This window comes from Balaenoptera acutorostrata, chromosome 18 (genome assembly GCF_949987535.1).
Source record: "Balaenoptera acutorostrata chromosome 18, mBalAcu1.1, whole genome shotgun sequence".
Classification (NCBI taxonomy): domain Eukaryota; kingdom Metazoa; phylum Chordata; class Mammalia; order Artiodactyla; family Balaenopteridae; genus Balaenoptera; species Balaenoptera acutorostrata.
The window spans coordinates 34,822,251-34,842,669 of record NC_080081.1 but is presented as its reverse complement, the minus strand read 5'-3'; the positions used below and the strand labels follow the sequence as shown (position 1 = coordinate 34,842,669).

General features: G+C 33.3%; 1 protein-coding gene across 1 annotated transcript in view; it reads right to left on the bottom strand.

The window, feature by feature from the left end:
• The window catches only part of DACH1 (dachshund family transcription factor 1), a 411,296-nt gene that overhangs the window by 33,745 nt on the left and 357,132 nt on the right, over window positions 1-20,419 (bottom strand). Inside the window, exons 7-10 of the mRNA XM_007186196.2 lie at window positions 19,309-19,460; window positions 10,608-10,755; window positions 7,114-7,257; window positions 6,545-6,613 (exon numbers count right to left, since the gene is read on the bottom strand). Coding sequence (XP_007186258.2) covers window positions 6,545-6,613; window positions 7,114-7,257; window positions 10,608-10,755; window positions 19,309-19,460 — 513 coding nt within the window. The remainder of the gene's footprint in view (window positions 1-6,544; window positions 6,614-7,113; window positions 7,258-10,607; window positions 10,756-19,308; window positions 19,461-20,419) is intronic.

Here is a 20,419-nt window from a genome sequence, read left to right as displayed (position 1 = left end):
CATAAATGGTATTTATAGGACATTCCACTCCAAAACAACAGAATACACATTCTTCTCAAGGGCTCATGGAATATTCTCCAGGATAGATCATATATTGGGTCACAAATCAAGCCTTGGTAAATTTAAGAAAATTGAAATCATATCAAGTATCTTTTCTGAGCACAACACTATGAGACCAGATATCAATTACAGGAAAAAATGTGTAAAAAATACAAACACATGGAGGCTAAACAATACACTACTAAATAACCAAGAGATCACTGAAGAAAACAAAGAGGAAATCAAAAAATACTTAGAAACAAATGACAATGAAAACACGACGACCCAAAACTTATAGGATGCAGCAAAAGCAGTTCTATGAGGGAAGTTTACAGCAATACAATCCTAACTTAAGAAACAAGAAACATCTCAAATAAACAACCTAACCTTATACCTAAAGCAATTAGAGAAAGAAGAACAAAAAAAACCCAAAGTTAGCAGAAGGAAAGTAATCATAAAGATCAGATCAGAAATAAATGAAAAAGAAATGAAGGAAACAATAGCAAAGATAAAGAAAACTAAAAGCTGGTTCTTTGAGAAGATAAACAAAATTGATAAACCATTAGCCAGACTCATCAAGAAAAAATGGGAGAAGACTCGAATCAATAAAATTAGAAACGAAAAAGGAGAAGTAACCACTGACACTGCAGAAATACAAAGGACCACGAGAGATTACTACAAGCAACTCTATGCCAATAAAATGGACAACCTGGAAGAATTGGACACATTCTTAGAAAAGCACAACCTTCCGAGACTGAACCCAGAAGAAATAGAAAATATGAACAGACCAATCACAAGCACTGAAATTGAAACTGTGATTAAAAATCTTTCAACAAACAAAAGCCCAGGACCAGATGGTTTCACAGGTGAATTCTATCAAACATTTAGAGAAGAGCTAACATCTATCCTTCTCAAACTCTTCCAAAATACAGCAGAGGGAGGAACACTCCCAAACTCATTCTACGAGGGCACCATCACCCTGATACCAAAACCAGACAATGATGTCACAAAAAAAGAAAACTACAGACCAATATCACTGATGAACATAGATGCAAAAATTCTCAACAAAATATTAGCAAACAGAATCCAACAGCACATTAAAAGGATCACACACCATGATCAAGTGGGGTTTATCCCAGGAATGCAAGGATTCTTCAGTATGCACAAATCAATCAATGTGATACACCATATTAACAAATTGAAGGAGAAAAATCAGATGATCATGTCAATAGATGCAGAGAAAGCTTTTGACAAAATTCAACACCCATTTATGATAAAAACCCTCGAGAAAGTAGGCATAGAGGGAACTTTCCTCAACATAATAAAGGCCATATATGACAAACCCACAGCCAACATCGTCCTCAAAGGTGAAAAACTGAAACCACTTCCACTAAGATCAGGAACAAGACAAGGTTGCCCACTCTCACCACTATTATTCCACATAGTTTTGGAAGCATTAGCCACAGCAATCAGAGAAGGAAAAGAAAGAAAAGGTATCCAAATCGGAAAAGAAGAAGTGAAGCTGTCACTGTTTGCAGATGACATGATGATACTATACATAGAGAATCCTAAAGGTGCTACCAGAAAACTGCTAGAGCTAATCAATGAATTTGGTAAAGTAGCAGGATACAAAATTAATGCACAGAAATCTCTTGCATTCCTAAACACTAATGATGAAACATCTGAAAGTGAAATTAAGAAAACACTCCCATTTACCATTGCAGCAAAAAGAATAAAATATCTAGGAATAAACCTACCTAAGGAGACAAAAGACCTGTATGCAGAAAATTATAAGACACTGATGAAAGAAATTAAAGATGATATAAATAGATGGAGAGATATACCATGTTCTTGGATTGGAAGAATCAACATTGTGAAAATGACTATGCTACCCAAAGAATCTACAGATTCAATGCAATCCCTATGAAACTACCACTGGCATTTTTCACAGAACTAGAACAAAAAATTTCACAATTTGTATGGAAACACAAAAGACCCCGAATAGCCAAAGCAATCTTGAGAAAGAAAAACGGAGCTGGAGGAATCAGGCTCCCAGACTTCAGACTATACTACAAAGCTATGATAATCAAGACAGTATGGTACTGGCACAAAAACAGACATATAGATCAATGGAACAGGATAAAAGCCCAGAGATAAACCCACGCATATATGGTCATCTTATTTTTGACAAAGGAGGCAAGCATATACAGTGGAGAAAAGACAGCCTCTTCAATAAGTGGTGCTGGGAAAACTGGACAGCTACATGTAAAAGAATGAAATTAGATCACTCCCTAACACCGTACACAAAAATAAACTCAAAATGGATTAAAGACCTAAATGTAAGGCCAGACACTATAAAACTCTTAGAGGAAAACATAGGCAGGACACTCTATGACATAAATCACCACAAGATCCTTTTTGACCCACCTCCTAGAGAAATGGAAATAAAACCAAAAAGAAACAAATGGCATCTAATGAAATTTAAAAGCTTTTGCACAGCAAAGGAAACCATAAACAAGATGAAAAGACAGCCCTCAGAATGGGAGAAAATATGTGTAAATGAAGCAAGTGACAAAGGATTTATCTCCAAAATTCACAAGCAGCTCATGCAGCACAATATCAAAAAAACAAACAACCCAATCCAAAAATGGGCATAAGACCTAAACAGACATTTCTCCACATAAGATATACAGATTGCCGACAAACACATGCAAGAATGCTCAACATCATTAATCATTAGAGAAATGCAAATCAAAACTACGATGCAATAGCATCTCACACCGGTCAGAATGGCCATCATCAAAAAATCTACAAACAATAAATGCTGGAGAGGTTGTGGAGAAAAGGGAACCCTCATACTCTGTTGGTGGGAATGTAAATTGATACAGCCACTATGGAGAACAGTATGGTGGTTCCTTAAAAAACTAAAATTAGAACTACCATACGACCCAGCAATCCCACTACTGGGCATATACCCTGAGAAAACCGTCATTCAAAAAGAGTCATCCACCACAATGTTCATTGCAGCTCTATTTACAATAGCCAGGACATGTAAGCAACCTAAGTGTCCATCAACAGATGAATGGATAAAGAAGATGTGGCACATATAGACATTGGAATATTACTCAGCCATAAAAAGAAAGGAAATTGAGTTATTTGTAGTGAGGTGGATGGACCTAGAGTCTGTCTTACAGAGTGAAGTAAGTGAGAAAGAGAAAAACAAATACCATATGCTAACACATATATATGGAATCTAAAAAAAAAAGGTCATGAAGAACCCAGGGGCAAGGGGAATAAAGACACAGACCTACTAGAGAATGGACTTGAGGACACGGGGAGGAGGAAGGGTAAGCTGGGACAAAGTGAGAGAGTGGTAGTGTATATATTGACATACATACACTACCAAATGTAAAATAGATAGCTAGTGGGAAGCAGTCGCATAGCACAGAGAGATCAGCTCGGTGCTTTGTGACCTGCTAGAAGGGTGGGATAGGGAGGGTGGGAGGGAGGCAGATGCAAGAGGGAAGACATGTGGGGATATATGTATATGAATAACTGATTCACTTTGTTATAAGGCAGAAACTAACACACCATTGTAAAGCAATTATACTCCAATAAAAATGTTAAAAAAAATAATTACCCCTAAAAAAATAAATAAATAAAATAAATAAACACTGATGAGGTAACATTTATTTGGGGGTCACTGAGTAGTATTTAAGTGCCTGACTGCTAGGTGACTAACTCTTGGGCCAAGCATGGCATTTATTTATTGCCAAAATGTTAAAAATAAAGGAGCATATGACAAGTATAAAGAAATGTGAGTTTCCCTTTTTTTTCCTAATTAAGTTGAGTTTATTTTGGAATAGAGAATAATTTCAGTTATGATTGGATTGGGAGCAAGAAAGAATACAAAGACTATAATAATGCCCGGGCTTGAGGACACTGAGAAAAAGTAAGTGAAGGGAACAAAGCTGTGTTTGTGTCATTCTTGAAGTGTGAAGCAACACGTGCTCATAGCTCCCAGAATGCCTGACATAGACCATTTCACAAATCAGCAATGAGTTCTAGTTCTTTCTTCTTTGCCTTTCCCATTCTTGATCTTAGACTCCGAATTTTACAAAATACAGTGTTTTTTTCTTCGATATCATCTCTTCATCATTAATTTTGTTATTTTTGTTAGCTTCCAAATTTATGAATTTAGTTTCCAGGTTTAAAAAAAGTTTCAAAAGGCCAAATGAGCTTATTTACTGAGGTTCAAGTAGCAAAAGATGATCTCTGCTTTTGTATATCAAAAGTCTTAGGTCGTTCAAGTGTTAGTGAAATAACTTTTAGCAATTAACACATAGAAATGCAGATTCACCTAAAGTGTTTTCTTTTTTAGATTACATTTGAGGAAAAAATCATATTATCTAATAAAAATCATTAACATTAGTTACGTGTTTTACAGAAAGCTGTTCAATGAACAGTATAAGAAAATCACTAAATCCAAGTGTAAGTATACAAAAGGTAGAATATTGCTGATCATTCACATTAGACTTGAGGAACCCATCTTTTTAATTGACAAGCTGAATGAATGAATGAATGAATGAAGTGAAAAAATGTTTTATATTACAATTAAACCAATGCAATAAATAACCCCATAAATTTTATATTTGCTTTAAGTAACTATGTATAATTGTGTTCAAATGTTTCTTTTCAAATGTTCAAATGTTTAATTGTGCTTTTCAATTATTAAGTTGTTTGAGTGGGTTTTCTGTTATACAACTGATTGCATTCCAGATGGCAAAAAGAAGGAAATTTATTATTAAAAATTTCTTTAGAGTATTAAGTAAATCGTAATAGAAATTGAGAGTTGTCAGAACTTCAACCTAGATAGCAAGATCTTATCTATATTGAAATATATTAATATATTTGAATATATGTGTTTTACAAATTCAAATAAAAATAATTATGGCCTTATTGATGGGCAAAATATTGCTGATAGCAAACTCATGAACTATATATTATGTCAACTATGCAAAAATATTTAATCATTGCCTAATCCTTTCTTAAACCTCCCATTTGTGTGAAGGAATATATTGTCCATAATTCTTCTTAGCTTGAGTTCTGACCACCTTGAGAATTCTGTGGATATCAGATAATTTATATATCACATCTACCTAGAGACTTATGTGCTTCCTTAGACCACTTTGGACATTAGCTAAGTTAGTGCCTGAGTAGTGCTCAAACACACAAATCAGGGCTGATTATTTACATTGGCCTTATTGAGGCTATTGTCCCTGATAAAGAAGACTGGCTTTGTTATTAGTAATTTGTTTACATATGCGTGCAATTCTTTAGACATGCAACAGAAATCTTTTGATTTTAATAATATTAGATGCACACACATATATAATTTTACTGAAATCCGTAATGCTCTAAAACAATGAAGTCTTTTCTACATCTACAGGTGCATTAATCTTGTATATCCAAGAAGGTGTCTCATAATAACATATGGTTCAAGCTGTAGGATTTAAAAAATAATTATCATGGTCTCAGTTAAAATCAACAAGCAAAAAACATTCTCCAGGAATGTTTCAAGTTTCCGATTTTTATTTATTGCATGTATGATACTTTGCAATATTATATTTCCTTTACACTAAACCAAGAATGATACTTTTGGAACTGATTAAGTAACACGATTAATGTCAAACAATATCCCCAAAATGATTGAGCTTAAAATGCAAAATAAAAGCAATTGGGAGGATTTTAGCAGTTAATCATTTAAGGCTTCCCTTTGAAGAATCATCTTCATTTAATGCTCTTTTTACTGTTTAGTATTCATGTTGTTAGATTGAGTTTATTGTCTAGAATAGATGTTAGACTATAAATGCTACCTTCAGATTTTGTTCTTTCTTAATAGTGTGGTCTCGGCAATATACATATTTTGCTCTTCTGAGTGTTTAATAAAACTCTCTTTAGTATTCTATATATGATTTCGCTCAGCAGATTTTTGTTATTAAAATGTATATAGTGGCACACAGAACATTTGGAAAATCCACATAAGACCAAACAATCTTATTTATTGTTAGCTTTCAACTGGCCTATTTTGCATGTAATGTCACAAGAACAAAAAGAAGACAATTTCAAATTTTAAGAGCTACCGAGTTGATTAACTCATGAATTTACTGATATAGAATAGAACTTATAAACCCTTCGTGTATTAGATTGGGCTTCAAGCATTCAATAAAACACATTTACTGTGTTCAAGATTAAATCATACATTGTTTAAAATTAATTATTCTTTTTTAATTGCATTGTATAAACAGAAATGACCTGTTAATTTAAAGAAAGTCTATCAGCACAAAATGAATTCACTCATATAAACAAGCAAGATGAACTTGACCTTGTTTGAACTTGTTTTGATGTGGCCCAGATGGTAGGCTACATGCTTGAATAGCAGGCTAAAGCGGAGGAAAAACTCATAGAGCAAGATCTAGATTTATAGCCTTTTGCAAATTCCTACCTTGTATTGTCCTTTCGGCATCTGTTCTGCCGCCACTGCGGTCAGCTTCTATCTCTGGGGTCAGAGAGTCTAAAAGCACAGAAAGGTAAGAGTGACACACATTTCATTTGATTCCCATTGTCCTTTAAAAAAAAGCAACCTGTTACTCTGGTGCTGAATTAAAATTACATAAATCTTTGTCATCTTTTAAAGGTTGAACAAAGACTATAACCATGAGAACTATCAGAAGATTTAAATGGATAAATAATGCAAAATTGTTCATAAAATGAGATGGGGGGTGGGGAACTTCTCAGATTAATATTTTATTATGTTTCAGTACAGACAGATTTGGTTAAATAGAGAAGCAATGCCAAGTCTCAGATACTGAAGTAACAAAACTGTGGAAGCACCTATGAAATAAAACATTTCCCCCCAACACATATGACTCTTCTTCCCACCCTGCTTCCAAGCAGAGCTTAATGAATCACAAGCCATAGAAATACACAAAACCACAGACACATGTCTAAAATTGCCTTTTGAGTATTCAAAATGAAAGTTAGTTAGCCATGCATAAAGATGCATCCTCTTACCATTTAAGACCCTGAGACTATCTGCTGAAGCTGCCTGTTTTAGTGTTTGTTCGGCTTGCTCACGCCGTTTTGTCTCAAATTCAAGTGCTTCCTGCAATTTTCTCTTTGCCTTCTTCTCCTTCTTTAGCCTCTTTTGAACTATGGCTAGAAAAGAGTATATGTACATTATTATTTTTTTTTAAATTTTGCAATGATCAAATTTCCACAAATGGTCTGTGTTTTATGTAATGTTCTTCTTCTTTTTTTTTTTTTTTTTTTCCTTGCTGGACTTACATCTGTCTATGCAGAGGAAGTTTAAAAACAGCAACAACAGCAACCCACTTTTACCTAAAATAAATCTCAGTAAAATGTCCAAGGAGGCCAATTTTTATTTAGCCTTGAACTATTACAAGATTGACTCATTGTCATATGTGGAGGCAGATTTAATGGGAAACTAATTTTAATAGATATTTATATTCACTAATAAAGGAAGGCTGATTAAGTAAATTTTGTGGCTTAGTCTCTGCCCTGGAATCAGACTAACACAAAGTAGTCTGAATAGTGCAAAACTTTATGACTGCTATCTCTTTATGAAGCATCAATTTTGAGTAGTAAATGGAGCATTTCCCCTATAAATGCTTTACAAAAATGTTGCACCAGCAAAATTTTTAATAACTCTTTCTTGAAATTTTAGAAAATGCAACAAATATTATTGTATATGAGGAGTTAAATAATCTTAATTATTGTTAACACATATAAGCAGATATTTTTGGATGAAGCTATTACAATTTTCTTAGAGATATTAATAATTTCTTCATAGCAAATATATATGCACTGTAACATATTTCAAGAAAGTTTTACTTTTACCCTGCAGGAATCTGATGAGTATAAAACTTCACTGCTACTTATATAAAAAAGTAGCTTATGATACAAAAAGTTAACTATGATGAATTCTTCTCCTATTGGACAATTTAAATATTTGTATATAACATGTAATCAATAAATAATAACAAATGTTCCTCACAAAATGTGTGTTAACTGTAGTTTCATACATACAATAATTGATCATTGTTTTAACTTTTATACTATATATAAAGTAAGCAATCAGCATATGGAAATCATAAAAGTCCTTTCTTTGAAATAATTTGTTCTTGGATAGTTGATTAACATTGTGGATGTGAATGTGACAGAATCAGTATTAGAAAATCCTTCTGGTAGAGTTAGTCACAAGAAGTAATCATTCCAAGTTTATTATATGATTACTTGCTACAGATTAAAGAACATTTTTTATTTAGCACAGTATTTACTCAAAATATAAAATAAGGTAATAATGGTTCATGTAAGAGTTTTACTTTCAATTTCTAATTTCCACAAATCCCATTTTTATAATCATTATTATTAAGATGGCAGACCATTAACTTGTCTAGTTTATTGTTGCTGGTATTATACATTAACAGAAACTGTATTTTATCAAAATGTACATTGAGTACAGTCTTATAAGAAAAACAAAACTGGTTTCAAATAAATGCTAATTTCCTTTAATAGTGTGAAAATCATATGCTTATCTTAACAAAATTACTTGCCTACTCTTTCCCTTTCCAAAGATGATTGTTTATAAGTCCCTTTGAAAAGAAACAGTAATTTCTGAATTATTTATTTGGATTCTGTACTCCCATGGCACTGAAAGCTCAATATCCAGTGCCCTGCCATAGACCGCTCGCTCACTGCTTCCTCCTGTGTGACTGAAGCAAATGGGATTGCCATGTTCTCTCTTCAGGGTAATATGCTGCTTCAGTAGACACACTCATAATAAATAATTACTGATAGTTATTACTCTTAATTTGTTGTTCATAATTAATTAAATGGGAGGTGCATGATGTGATCTGTGAAACATTTTGCCCTATACCTCTAGTGGTTAAAGGAATAAAACAGAATGAGGGGGCTTCCCTGGTGGCGCAGTGGTTGAGAGTCTGCCTGCTAATTCAGGGCACACGGGTTCGAGCCCTGGTCTGGGAGGATCCCACATGCCGCGGAGCGACTGGGCCCGTGAGCCACAACTACTGAGCCTGCGCGTCTGGAGCCTGTGCTCCGCAACAGGGGAGGCCGCGATAGTGAAGAGGCCCGCGCACCGCGATGAAGAGCGGCCCCCACTTGCCGCAACTGGAGAAAGCCCTCGCACAGAAGCGAAGACCCAACGCAGCCAAAAATGAATATAAAAATAAATAAATAAAATGCATTGTTAATAAAAACAGAATGTAAATCCTCCAACAGTTGTGAACCAACAAAATTCTGAAAGTCTCTTAAGTAACCAAAAGGTTACTTCAGGAATTCCAGGGTCTGCTTTTAAGTCTCCTAAAAAAAAAAAAAAAAAAACACTTCTCCAAGTGAGAACAAAATCAAGACATGGCTATCTCATGGAAGATGGTTCCACAGAATGAACCATGTTCACTTAGAACATATCCTGCTATCAATGTTTATCTTGTTTTGATTACTCTAGTATCTAAATCTATGTGAAATCACATTATTTAGAACAGTGCTATACACCTGGGGTGACAGTTTCCCAAATCAGCCTCATCCCAGGAACCCACGAGCTGTTGCTTCATAGTAACTAATGAAAAACCATTCAAACTATTTTAGGAAGTCCTGCCAGTTTTGAAAGCAAAACAGAAAGAATGATTTTTAAATGATCATGGCAAACATATCAAAGGAGAAAGTGTGGAGTATTTATAATGGGTACTTATTAAATGAGAAAAAAGGAGCTCCCCCTTCTAGAATACTGAGGAGAACCTTAGACCTGAGACAAAGGGGAAGTGGTTGTAAAGAAAATACTCTTCGATTTCATACATAAAATAAACACACAAATATGAATGACCTTCAAAATTATCTATACATGCACTGTAAAGTGTGTAAAAAGAAGCAGTTCATAGATTGATAATATCATTATTTTTACCCAATAAAAATTCATATCAGTTTCTACTCTGATGTGTATTTGACCTTGTTGGATGAAAATGAGGCATTCAGAAAGAAAATTATACAAACACTCAACTTTGGTCATTTGTTCAGATATTCATCAGTCTCCCATTTCAGTTGATAAATATCTTACTAAATCTGCTTCGCTTGAATAATCAGTATTTTCTATTTTAGCTTTATGACTTTAACTCAAGTTTTTCAAAGGGCAATTGTGAATGAATATAAAATTTTTCTTCATGGCTGTCATCTTATCAGAGCACCTTCTTATCTTAAAATTATGAATTTGTTAAATGCTGTAAGCAATAAAAATTATGTGATTAATGATATAATTGATATATTTCAACACCTCGAGGTATGAACAGAAGAGAAACAATGTACTTTGGAGATTAAGAAGCACGGTAAGCCCAGGATTCAAATCCTGCTCTAAAATTTAGCTACAAGTAAAAAGAAAAAAGTTACGGTCTCACAGTAAATCACGAAACATAGTATTGTTATGTTGAATATTTGACATAAAGTTTTAGACTTAGTTGGAAGTTTGAAAATACCTCTATTCTTTTGTTCCATCGCCAACTGCTTCTCAAGTGTTTCCCTTAATTCTCTTTCCCTTAAAAAATCCATCTTCAGTTCTGTTTTTTCAAGTTGAACCTGTTTTTCTTGAGCTCTGGCATTATCTATGGCAACTTTCAAGAGCCCCTGTACAAAGAAGGTATTCAGAATTGTTATATTTTGGTATGAAGCACATTTCATTCATTACTTTAAAGTATTTTAAAAGAGAACAACCCACTTATCAAATTCTTTGACTCCTGTTGTGCAGTCACTCTGTACTCACTAGGACAAATACTATAACTAAAGCAAAAATAATCTAAATTTAATTAAACTATTTTAGGAAGACAAATATTTTTGGCATGCAGGTTCAACTGCTTCTAATTAGAATATCTAGATTTAAAACTATATGAGGGCAGCACATAAGCGTGTCTAAGAAATAAATACCGTGGAGAAAATTAGACTGGAGCTGTTCCACGTGTAATTATCTGACATAGTTTATATAACCCCACGTGATGCTGGCAGTACCCACCTATGTCTCAGGGCTCATTCTCTACCACTCCCTACTGAGATTATATGCGACACCAGTGGCCTTTCGTTTCTCAAGGCACGGATTTGTTTCTGCACCAGGGACTTGGCTCTTTCTGATCCCCTCCTGAATGTTTTCCCTCCCGAGTTTTGCATGGCTCATCCTTCATTCATTGCACGGTTGTTCCGTCACCACTCAAGAAAGGCCTTCTCTTCCCACCCTATCTGGAACAGCCCTCCAAACTCACCTGCTTATTCCCTCCTTAAAATTCTTCATAGCATTATTATGTAATATTGTCATATATTTATTCATTTAGTGCTTTATGTTGCATCTTCTCCACTGAAATGTAAGCTCTCTGAGGCAGGGACATTTTCTCTCATTGGGTACTACATCCCCAAAACCCAGAGAGTGCCTACCATAGAGTAGCTTTTAAAATTTTGATGAATAGAAATCATAATACTGGTATATTTTTCTTGAGCTACATAATATGTGTAAGGGATCCAAAACTTAGTGGCTTAATAGTGCATTATTTTTAAAAAGGCAATCAAAATGGCTATAAACAGAGGGTAACTTTTAGGAGACTATTTGACAGTATATATAATAATTCAAGAGCATACGGTAAAAGCAAACTATATTTATTTATATAACATAAAGTCATATATATGTAATTTGACGGTATGCTATTTAAAAAAAATAGTAGTATTCGGAGGTTTTTGAAACTGAGATTATGAGAATATGTAAAACATATACAAAGCATTCTGCATGTGTTCTCTTCTAAGATGCTTTAGAAAATTATTAGTAAACTTATTAGCAAAAATTGGAGCTAAAATTTCCATCCTTATCAACTCAGCAATACAAAACGCTGTTTTGAAGAAGACATTTTGCTTTGGTTTGTGAACATCAGCGGCTGAATTTTTCAATTGAAATTAGAAGTGAAATGGAAGTTAGTGCCAATTGTAGATATATTCTAGAATGTGACCCCTTTGCAGGAGACACCACAAGCAGTTCGATACAGGAATTTCAACTCCAGCTTGACTTGTTAGTGCAATAGGAATGTACCTTCATCTCAGCCCACTGATGTAGCATTGTCACAAGCCATTTTTAGTCTCTTTTCAAGCTCATATAAATTATTTCATATTTGTTGTTACTGACCCTGAGTTTTATGGATTAATTCTTGGGATATGAAACAAAGCGGAGAATTTCTATGTGGCAGTTCATCCCTCCCTACTCTTTGTTTTTAGCAATAAAACATAGCTGCTAAGAAAACTGCCATCTTAATTCAGTAACATTCCTGTGTATGCTTCTTCTTCATCAGAAACAAACAATTAGTAACAAATAAAAGAGATCATTACATCAAGTGCCCTTTTAGATCACCCCAATTAAAACTTTAGTTTTGCTGTATTTTAATTCTAAGATACCAAATTCTAATTTTCTGCTCCGATTGCTCTTGTTGACTTATCTTTGAAAGATGCACTCTCTGTGCAATGTCTAGAGATTATTTAGCAAGATGCCAATGTTGGCACCACTTAATGTGTTGATTGGTTGTATTATCAGTAGCTGTTTAAAATAAATTACTATTAAACTATTATTGTCCTTGGCTGACAAAACACAATATTTTGGCGTTTTTTAAATATGAAACAATCATTATGAATAAACATGTTGAATAATGTTAAGCTGCAACTCTAATTTGTGTAATTTTATAGTAATATTTGTTGTAAAGTATGAAGTTGCTAAGAACATTTATATTTACTGTTTCCTTTTGTTACTGTTGCTGCTAATGTCGCTAATGGTAATATATTACCTATTCCTGCTGATTATGTCTGAAAAATATTAGCTTTTAGGATCCAATACCCTCTAGGGAGTACTTATAAGCTGTATAAAATTAAGTTTCATTTTTAGACTTCAAATCAGTGCACATCAGGAGTCCAGTGTGAACAAAAATCTGCACTAGAGTCAAACTGATGCATATGCAAAAAATATGGTATTGCCTGTGACAGCTCTGCTGCAAAAAATACAGAAAACCGATTAAATTTCAGTGCAGCAGGGGGCTGGGAAAAGCAATAGCAAGTAGTGTTCACAACATCTACAAATCTCTGGGACACCATTTTAACCATCAACGATAATAGTACTTTCAGATTTGTGTAACTTCTGTAAATTTTCCAGGTAGATCATATGCAAAAGGTCACACTAAATGCTGGGTCTCATGTGGTCGTGCAGTATCAAGCAAAATTCTACGATGACAGTAAAATACACAGGGCTCAAAATGTGAATTTGCTTCCAAGGGGAGTTCAGTTCTCATGATATTTAAGTTGCACCATGACAGTTGCGAAGAAATGTATTTTCAGCTTACTCTATGACACAGCAGTTATTAAAGATAATGGTTGTTTGACCTCAAATTTCTTTTCTATAAGTCAGGCATAATGGTTGGCATAATACACAAACATTTTTGTTTTCTGAAATGATCTACCATGTAAATTAAATTATTTCCATAATTTTTCAGAGAATGAGTCTATTATATATATAATATACATATATATATTTTTAAGGACACTGATTAATCTAGCAATATCTCAACTATTTCTATAGCCTAGGAAGTACAAATATCTGTTTGTATAAGGGGACTTTAAGATATACTGATATGAAAGAAACATTTCTTAATTTGCTAGTTAGATCCTAGAGGAAGAAAAGCTTACTTAATCCATACTTGTATTTTGTACAAATTTATTTCAGAATCAGATGAAACGTGAGGTTCCATGAATGTCACTGAAACTCACGTGCCAAGATTTGTGCTCAATAATTTGCTGCTTCTAATGAGAATAAATAACCTAGTTGGAGGAGATTTTTTAGCCATCACCTATTCTAACTAAAACCTTTTAAATATTAGAAAACCAAGGTCCAGAAGGAACAGGTGACTTATCCAAGATCCCCAAATAGTAAGTTGACTCAGCCTGGATCAGAACTCCCCAGCTTATTTAACTTTCTTTTTTTTTCCTTTTGTTTCTTTCCAGGATGAGAAGGAATAGTGTGCCTTGAAACCAGGAACTTTTATAGACAGAAAAAAAATATGATAGCACAGTATCAACTAACACATTTTCGCAGCTCTTGTGACAAAAGATATAGCTATACTTGGTTTAATGCTATGGTTACTGTTCTCCGAAGTTGATTAACAATGAACTCTCCGTCAAAAGCACTTCTAGGTATCCTACACTGGATATTGGTGTCTAGAGATCCTACAATGGGTAGAATTTCCTAAGTGATAAGAACCACAGAGGTGAAATGGGTCGTCTGTTATTCATAATAAGCCCCTTGCAACTACACCTGAGTTTCTGTTACTAAGTTGACTTTTGGAAAGCCCCTAAAGGATGGGTGAGGTTCAAAGAGCTTCTGGATTGGTCAGCCTGTGGAGGTACTGGCTGGGTGGCATGTGCAGAGGGCACAGAAGCTCTATGCCTCATCCCACATACCTTGCCCTATGCATCTCTTCTATCTGGCTGCTCTTGAGTTATACTAGACAAGTCACCTGCTCCTTCTTGATCTTGGTTTTCTCATCTTTCATAATAAACTGGGTATTTAGTAAGTAAAACGTCTTCCTAAGCTCTGTGAGCTGCTCTAACAAATTAATTGAACTCGTGGCGGGGGTGGTGGGAACCTCCAATCTGTAGCTGGTTGGTCACAAGCACAGCTTATAACCTGGACTTACAATTGACAATGGAAATGGGGGCAGGGAGTGCAGTCTTGTGGGACCGAACTCTTAACCTGTGAGATCTGATGCTATCTCTAGGTAGATAGTGCCAGAATTGAGTTAAATTGTAGGGCACCCAGCTGGGGTTGCAGAATTGCTTGGTGTGGGAAAAACTACCAGACAGTTCTTGATCAGAAGTGTCAGAAGTTAAGTAGTGTTGGAGTAGAGTAGAGGAGACTTATACAGGAGTATTTTTCCCGTATAAGGACTCATTAAGATTACTCAGTAAATATTAGTTTTTACTATTTTTGTTATTATTATTGTTGTTGTATACAATATCAATTAGTAAATACAATATAGAGTCCAGATTTTTAAGAGGCTAATGCTACTCTCTTCATTATAGTAAACTGGGTTTAAAATACTAGCTATATTTTACTGTTTTTTTTATATGATCTCTTTTCACAGGTTGGTAATGGGAACAAAGGGGAGAAGATTAATATATTATTATGATTAAAGATAAAAAGATATAATGTAAGACCAATATATCTGATTCTAGTCTACCCATATTTTGAAGCCAGTGTCCTATTTTGTTGCTTACCTTTTTGAAAAGTTTCCTTCTAATTCTCTTATCTGACTCTGTTATAATTAAAAATATGTATTGATGATGCAAATGAAAAATGACTAATTTCTTTGAAATGTATAAAATATAACATTACTGGTCATGACATTGAAATGTAAAGACTGGAATATGTATAATCAAAATATTTTGGTCAAATTATTTTTCACTGTCTTCCCTTAAATATAGAAGTAACGAATACTTCTTAAATACCACAGTTGGATTATGTTTATTTATTAGACCATAGTGAACCAATCTGGGACTGCCATTCATTGCGGTTTTAACATCCCTTTTAGGTCTTCCTTGTTTGTTTAATACCACCACATAGACAAACCATACTGACCCAAACTCCTATCCTATCTCCCCTTATGGCATATATCTTTAGTGCTAACTTCACCCCTAACTAAACTTTATATTTTCTACCTTATTTTACCTTTCTACTTTTTACTTATTTACCTATTCTTATTTTAATATTTGTAAGTCATTTAAAATAATTCTTGTAAATAGGATAAACAGTGTAAATCATTTGTTCCTGGTCCTACGTACAAATAGATCCCAGTTATGCTTTACAGCATGAAAGCTCAGATTGAGTAAGTAGGTAAAATTCTCCTTTCAGTTTGTTCAAATGGTAGTCAATGATCGAAGGTGTCACATCCAGTAAATTGACACTAAAATTCTACTTTCCTCACCTATAATCTCACAGGGAGTTCTCCATAGATGTGTTTGATTAAGGAAGCCATAATGAAAGACTACCCACATTGAAAAAAATAAAATAAAATTCCATATAAAATACATTTTTAAAAATCCTAAAAAGCAAAATCTAGAATGAATCCATATCTCTCACTAAAGTGAAATTGCTGTCTTTTACTGAAGATATCTTTATCCTTTATTACTTTTAATTTCTGAAACACTCAAATTTTAAGAAAGAACAGTATAGTTCTAGGAAGTAGCAAAAACCTGGTGCCTAAACATATATAATATATATATATATATATATATATATATTTTCTATACTACATATATTTTTCTATACTATTGATATATATAAAATATATATTTTCTATACTATATATAGTACATATATATTTTAAAATAATAATCTACAGTATTTTTCCACAGGGCCTCTTTTAAAGCACTAAAAAATAACATTTATGAAAATTCAATTCTGATAACATGTCATGGAAAGGACATTTGTAGTAATCATTATAAATTTTAAAATTGAAAATTATAAAATTATAGAATATCATGAAATTAACTTATTGAATATTAGAACAATAACTCCTTAAATTATTCTGAAGAGGTGTTTGGTCATTAGTTTTTAAGGAAAAATAGAGTCTATGTGCACTAAATTTAAATATAACCCAATGTCTTGGGTTTAATTACAATAGCAAATATACATAATAAACCTTTAGTTTCAAACATGAAATTGTATGATGTAAAAAATATAAGCATTTTTAACTCAATTCTTTTTCATTGTCATTGTGATAAAATACCCTCAAAGGAAATATGGAGCTTTAAACTTACCACGCCAAAAGAGTGTTACCATTTGAAACAGAAAACAGAGAACTCCATTATATATAATTGAAATTGCAGAGGAAATTGAGGTAGACAGAATGTAATTACCCAAATTAGAATTTGGGCAGCAAACACATTTATACTGTATGCCCCATAAGCCAGGGTCATGACTGTTTAAACATTCTATACCATTCCTAGGATATTACTATAACTCAATATATGTGGCAATAATAAAAGAGCTAGCATCCATGACCTTTTGCAAAATAACGTGAAGCCATTACTGAACATAAATCCAGTATGTGTGCCTAATGTGTGTGTATATATATATATATATATATACATGTATATATGTATGTATGTATGTATTGTGTGTTTATATTACTGTGCATGGAACTCAATAAGATTTTTCATCTTTATTTTACCTTATGTACACATATGTGCATGCACATATACATGTATATAGGTATTAAATCCATACATATAAATATATAATATCTACATCTAAATACATACTTATATATATGTAAGACTGAAGTGAACAAGAATAATTTATTTTAAATGAAGTATTCTTATTGTAGGTGTTCTAACTTTATCAGACACAGTTTCCTATGATTTGGGACTAGAAATAAATAACTTAGTTTGCCTTGATGATCATCCTATCATCAACTCTTCCTAAAATATACCCTCTCAAGGCTGGTTGGAACGTTAGAGAGTATATTAAATCTAGAGATACTTTCAATAAAATAAATTATTTGTCTAAAATTTGTACGTTTTAAAACTGAAGTTTTTTTTTTTTTTTCTTTAAAGAAATAATTCCAATTTGAGGTGATGCAGATATTTCCAGGCTGGGTATTACTGGCCAGGGGTGGGTGAAAAAACACTCCCAAACTGACAGAATTTGACTTAGTGATGTGGTTTTCACACACAATGCAAAGGTCCCTGTGTAAACCCACTCTTCAGATGAGCAAGCTGGTCTACACTGGTGAATGTTTACACATAAATGTTTTCTCTGCTGAAATTGAAATTAAATTACCACTTTCCTGGTTAAAGAGGTTTTAGTTAGTGAAGATACAGACACCTAAATGGAGAAATTGAAGTTAAATGCTTAGCTTCATATGGAGTTATATACATAAGAAAATAAATTGTTCCCTTACTTCTCAGAGTGTCCATTTTAAAATGTTGAGGGATATTTTCTGCAAGCATTTAATTTAACAAAGGAGAAATTCATTAAAAACTCTACCTTGGAAAACAATAATATGGGCCAAAGTTTGAAAAAAATAAGTTTTATGTTTATTCTAAAATATAATCAATTATTTAGCCTTGATTACATTTAGGCTAGACTGATGATTTATTTCAATTACTGAGATATAAAACCTTAAAGTTGAATACAGTTCTGGAGACTCTAATTACGTTAGTATTAAAAATGCCATATTAATAGATGAGAAGATATGTTACATTAAAGGCCTTCTGTTATGTCCTTGGAGGGGTAAATAAAATTAATTACATTTCTACTGGGAGAAAGTTTAATATGGTAGGAAATGTGTACAGAAAAATATCACTAAGGATCGAGTGCTTGAGCAAAGATTAAAAAAAAAAAAAAATTACCAGCACAGTATCTGTAAGTGTATGCTTAATACTAGCTATTCCAAGTGTGTTGAAGTAGATGGCAAAAATCTCCATCTGGGGTCCACATGACCACTTCATGTGTGGGCAAGAAAATTATGCTTTCTTTTATCCCAAACACTCCTATTATTTTGGCTCCATGCTCTATGTTATTGCTAACTGTAAGTATTTTTGATTCATAATGTACTGTACGTAAAATATACATCCTGAAGACTACATAGGAAATCCGTGGAAAGTTTTGTATGGCTTTTTGAAGTCTATTCTTTGAAGAAACCCTATTAACTGAAATAAACTTATTTATGAAAGAAGGGATTTTTTTGGATTCTTTTACTTTAGACATATTTGAATGACTAAACATCATTTCCTCACCGAAAGGCCAGCAGTTTAAAAATAGCTAAATATTTATTAGCACTGGTATACTGTCATTTAGAACATCAGACAAACTTAAACAGTTAGATTCCTCCCATTAATTGGCAATAAGGAAGGCATTTAGGCAGAATAATTTTTAAAAGGCCTAGGTCATTTGCATCTAAGTTTTCATTAAGGTGTAGTATACATATCTGAGTATTTCTAACCAATTTGATTTGTGTAGTAAGTTTAAAATCTTAAATTGCTAGAAAAATTTCAATACCATGGTTCAATCTCAAGAATGGATTAAGCTGGAAGAGTATCAATTTGGGAAAAATAGACAACTGAGACTTCTACGTTCCTTTCTCCCAGACTGTGAAAAAGTCCTACCTGTATGTTAGTCAGAAGGGTCTCTATGGAAGACAATCCATCAGGAAACAGAAAAGGAGATGGGAATCCTGGAGGTAGTGGTTGCCCATGCCCAGTTAGAGAAAGTTTGTCAAGGCTGTCTCTCGCAGTTGGTGTGGAAAGCGGGGTCTCATCTGTATGTGATTGAAACAAAAATATAGAACAAGTTACGCTTGTCTGTTTTTATTAGACCTCCGTAATGGCTTCCCTAGTGGTTTCCAGAACATTTATTGCAAATTGGTTCCTGCTATCAGGAGAAAAGGCTTTCTGCTGAATTTTCTTTAATGAAAAAGCTGTGGAGATACAACAAGATAACATTAATGAGTAACTTTATAAGCCTCTTAAATGCAGTCTCTAATGAGACTGAGTTTACAGTGCCATAGAATCTTTTTAAAACAAATATTATCTCATATATAGTTGTGATAATATATTCAGGCTGACTTTATGGGTACCTTCCCAATTATCTCATTTTAGTTTGTTCTGTTTGGATTGACAATAGGGTATTTCTAGAGCTTCATATAGGAGAAATGCTATGTATATTAGTGTCTCTTTCTCAATTAACCCTTCCTATATATCAATGATTTGTTCAAATATATTCTTAAGGAATCTACCAGTGAATATACAATTAAAACCTTTAATTCCACGACTAAAATAAAAACTGGAATCAAATATATTCTTTCTCAATTATAATTGAATTGTTCAATATCATGAAAACTAAAGATCTAATTCTTTTGGCCCTGAATACCTCTCACCTCATATTGAAAAACTAGTTTTTTAAACATGAAAAAGGGGTCTAAAGAAAGGGTAATAATATACAACTCTCAAAACAACATTTCAAAAATCAAATATAAAACCCTCTAAGGTAAATTAACCTTTACTTTGTTTATTGAACATTCTCCAACATTGTAAGCAACTTAGAGTAATGCCCAGATACAAATTCTTTTTACTCTCATGGTAAAATCTTCTTATTCAGTTCTTTATTATTTAAACATTTTTAAATAGATAGATACTTGTTATGGTTTATTTTAGTCTATTATATCACAGAGAAAATTTTATTCAGGGCAGGATTCTCAATTTTGTAAATATTTTCATA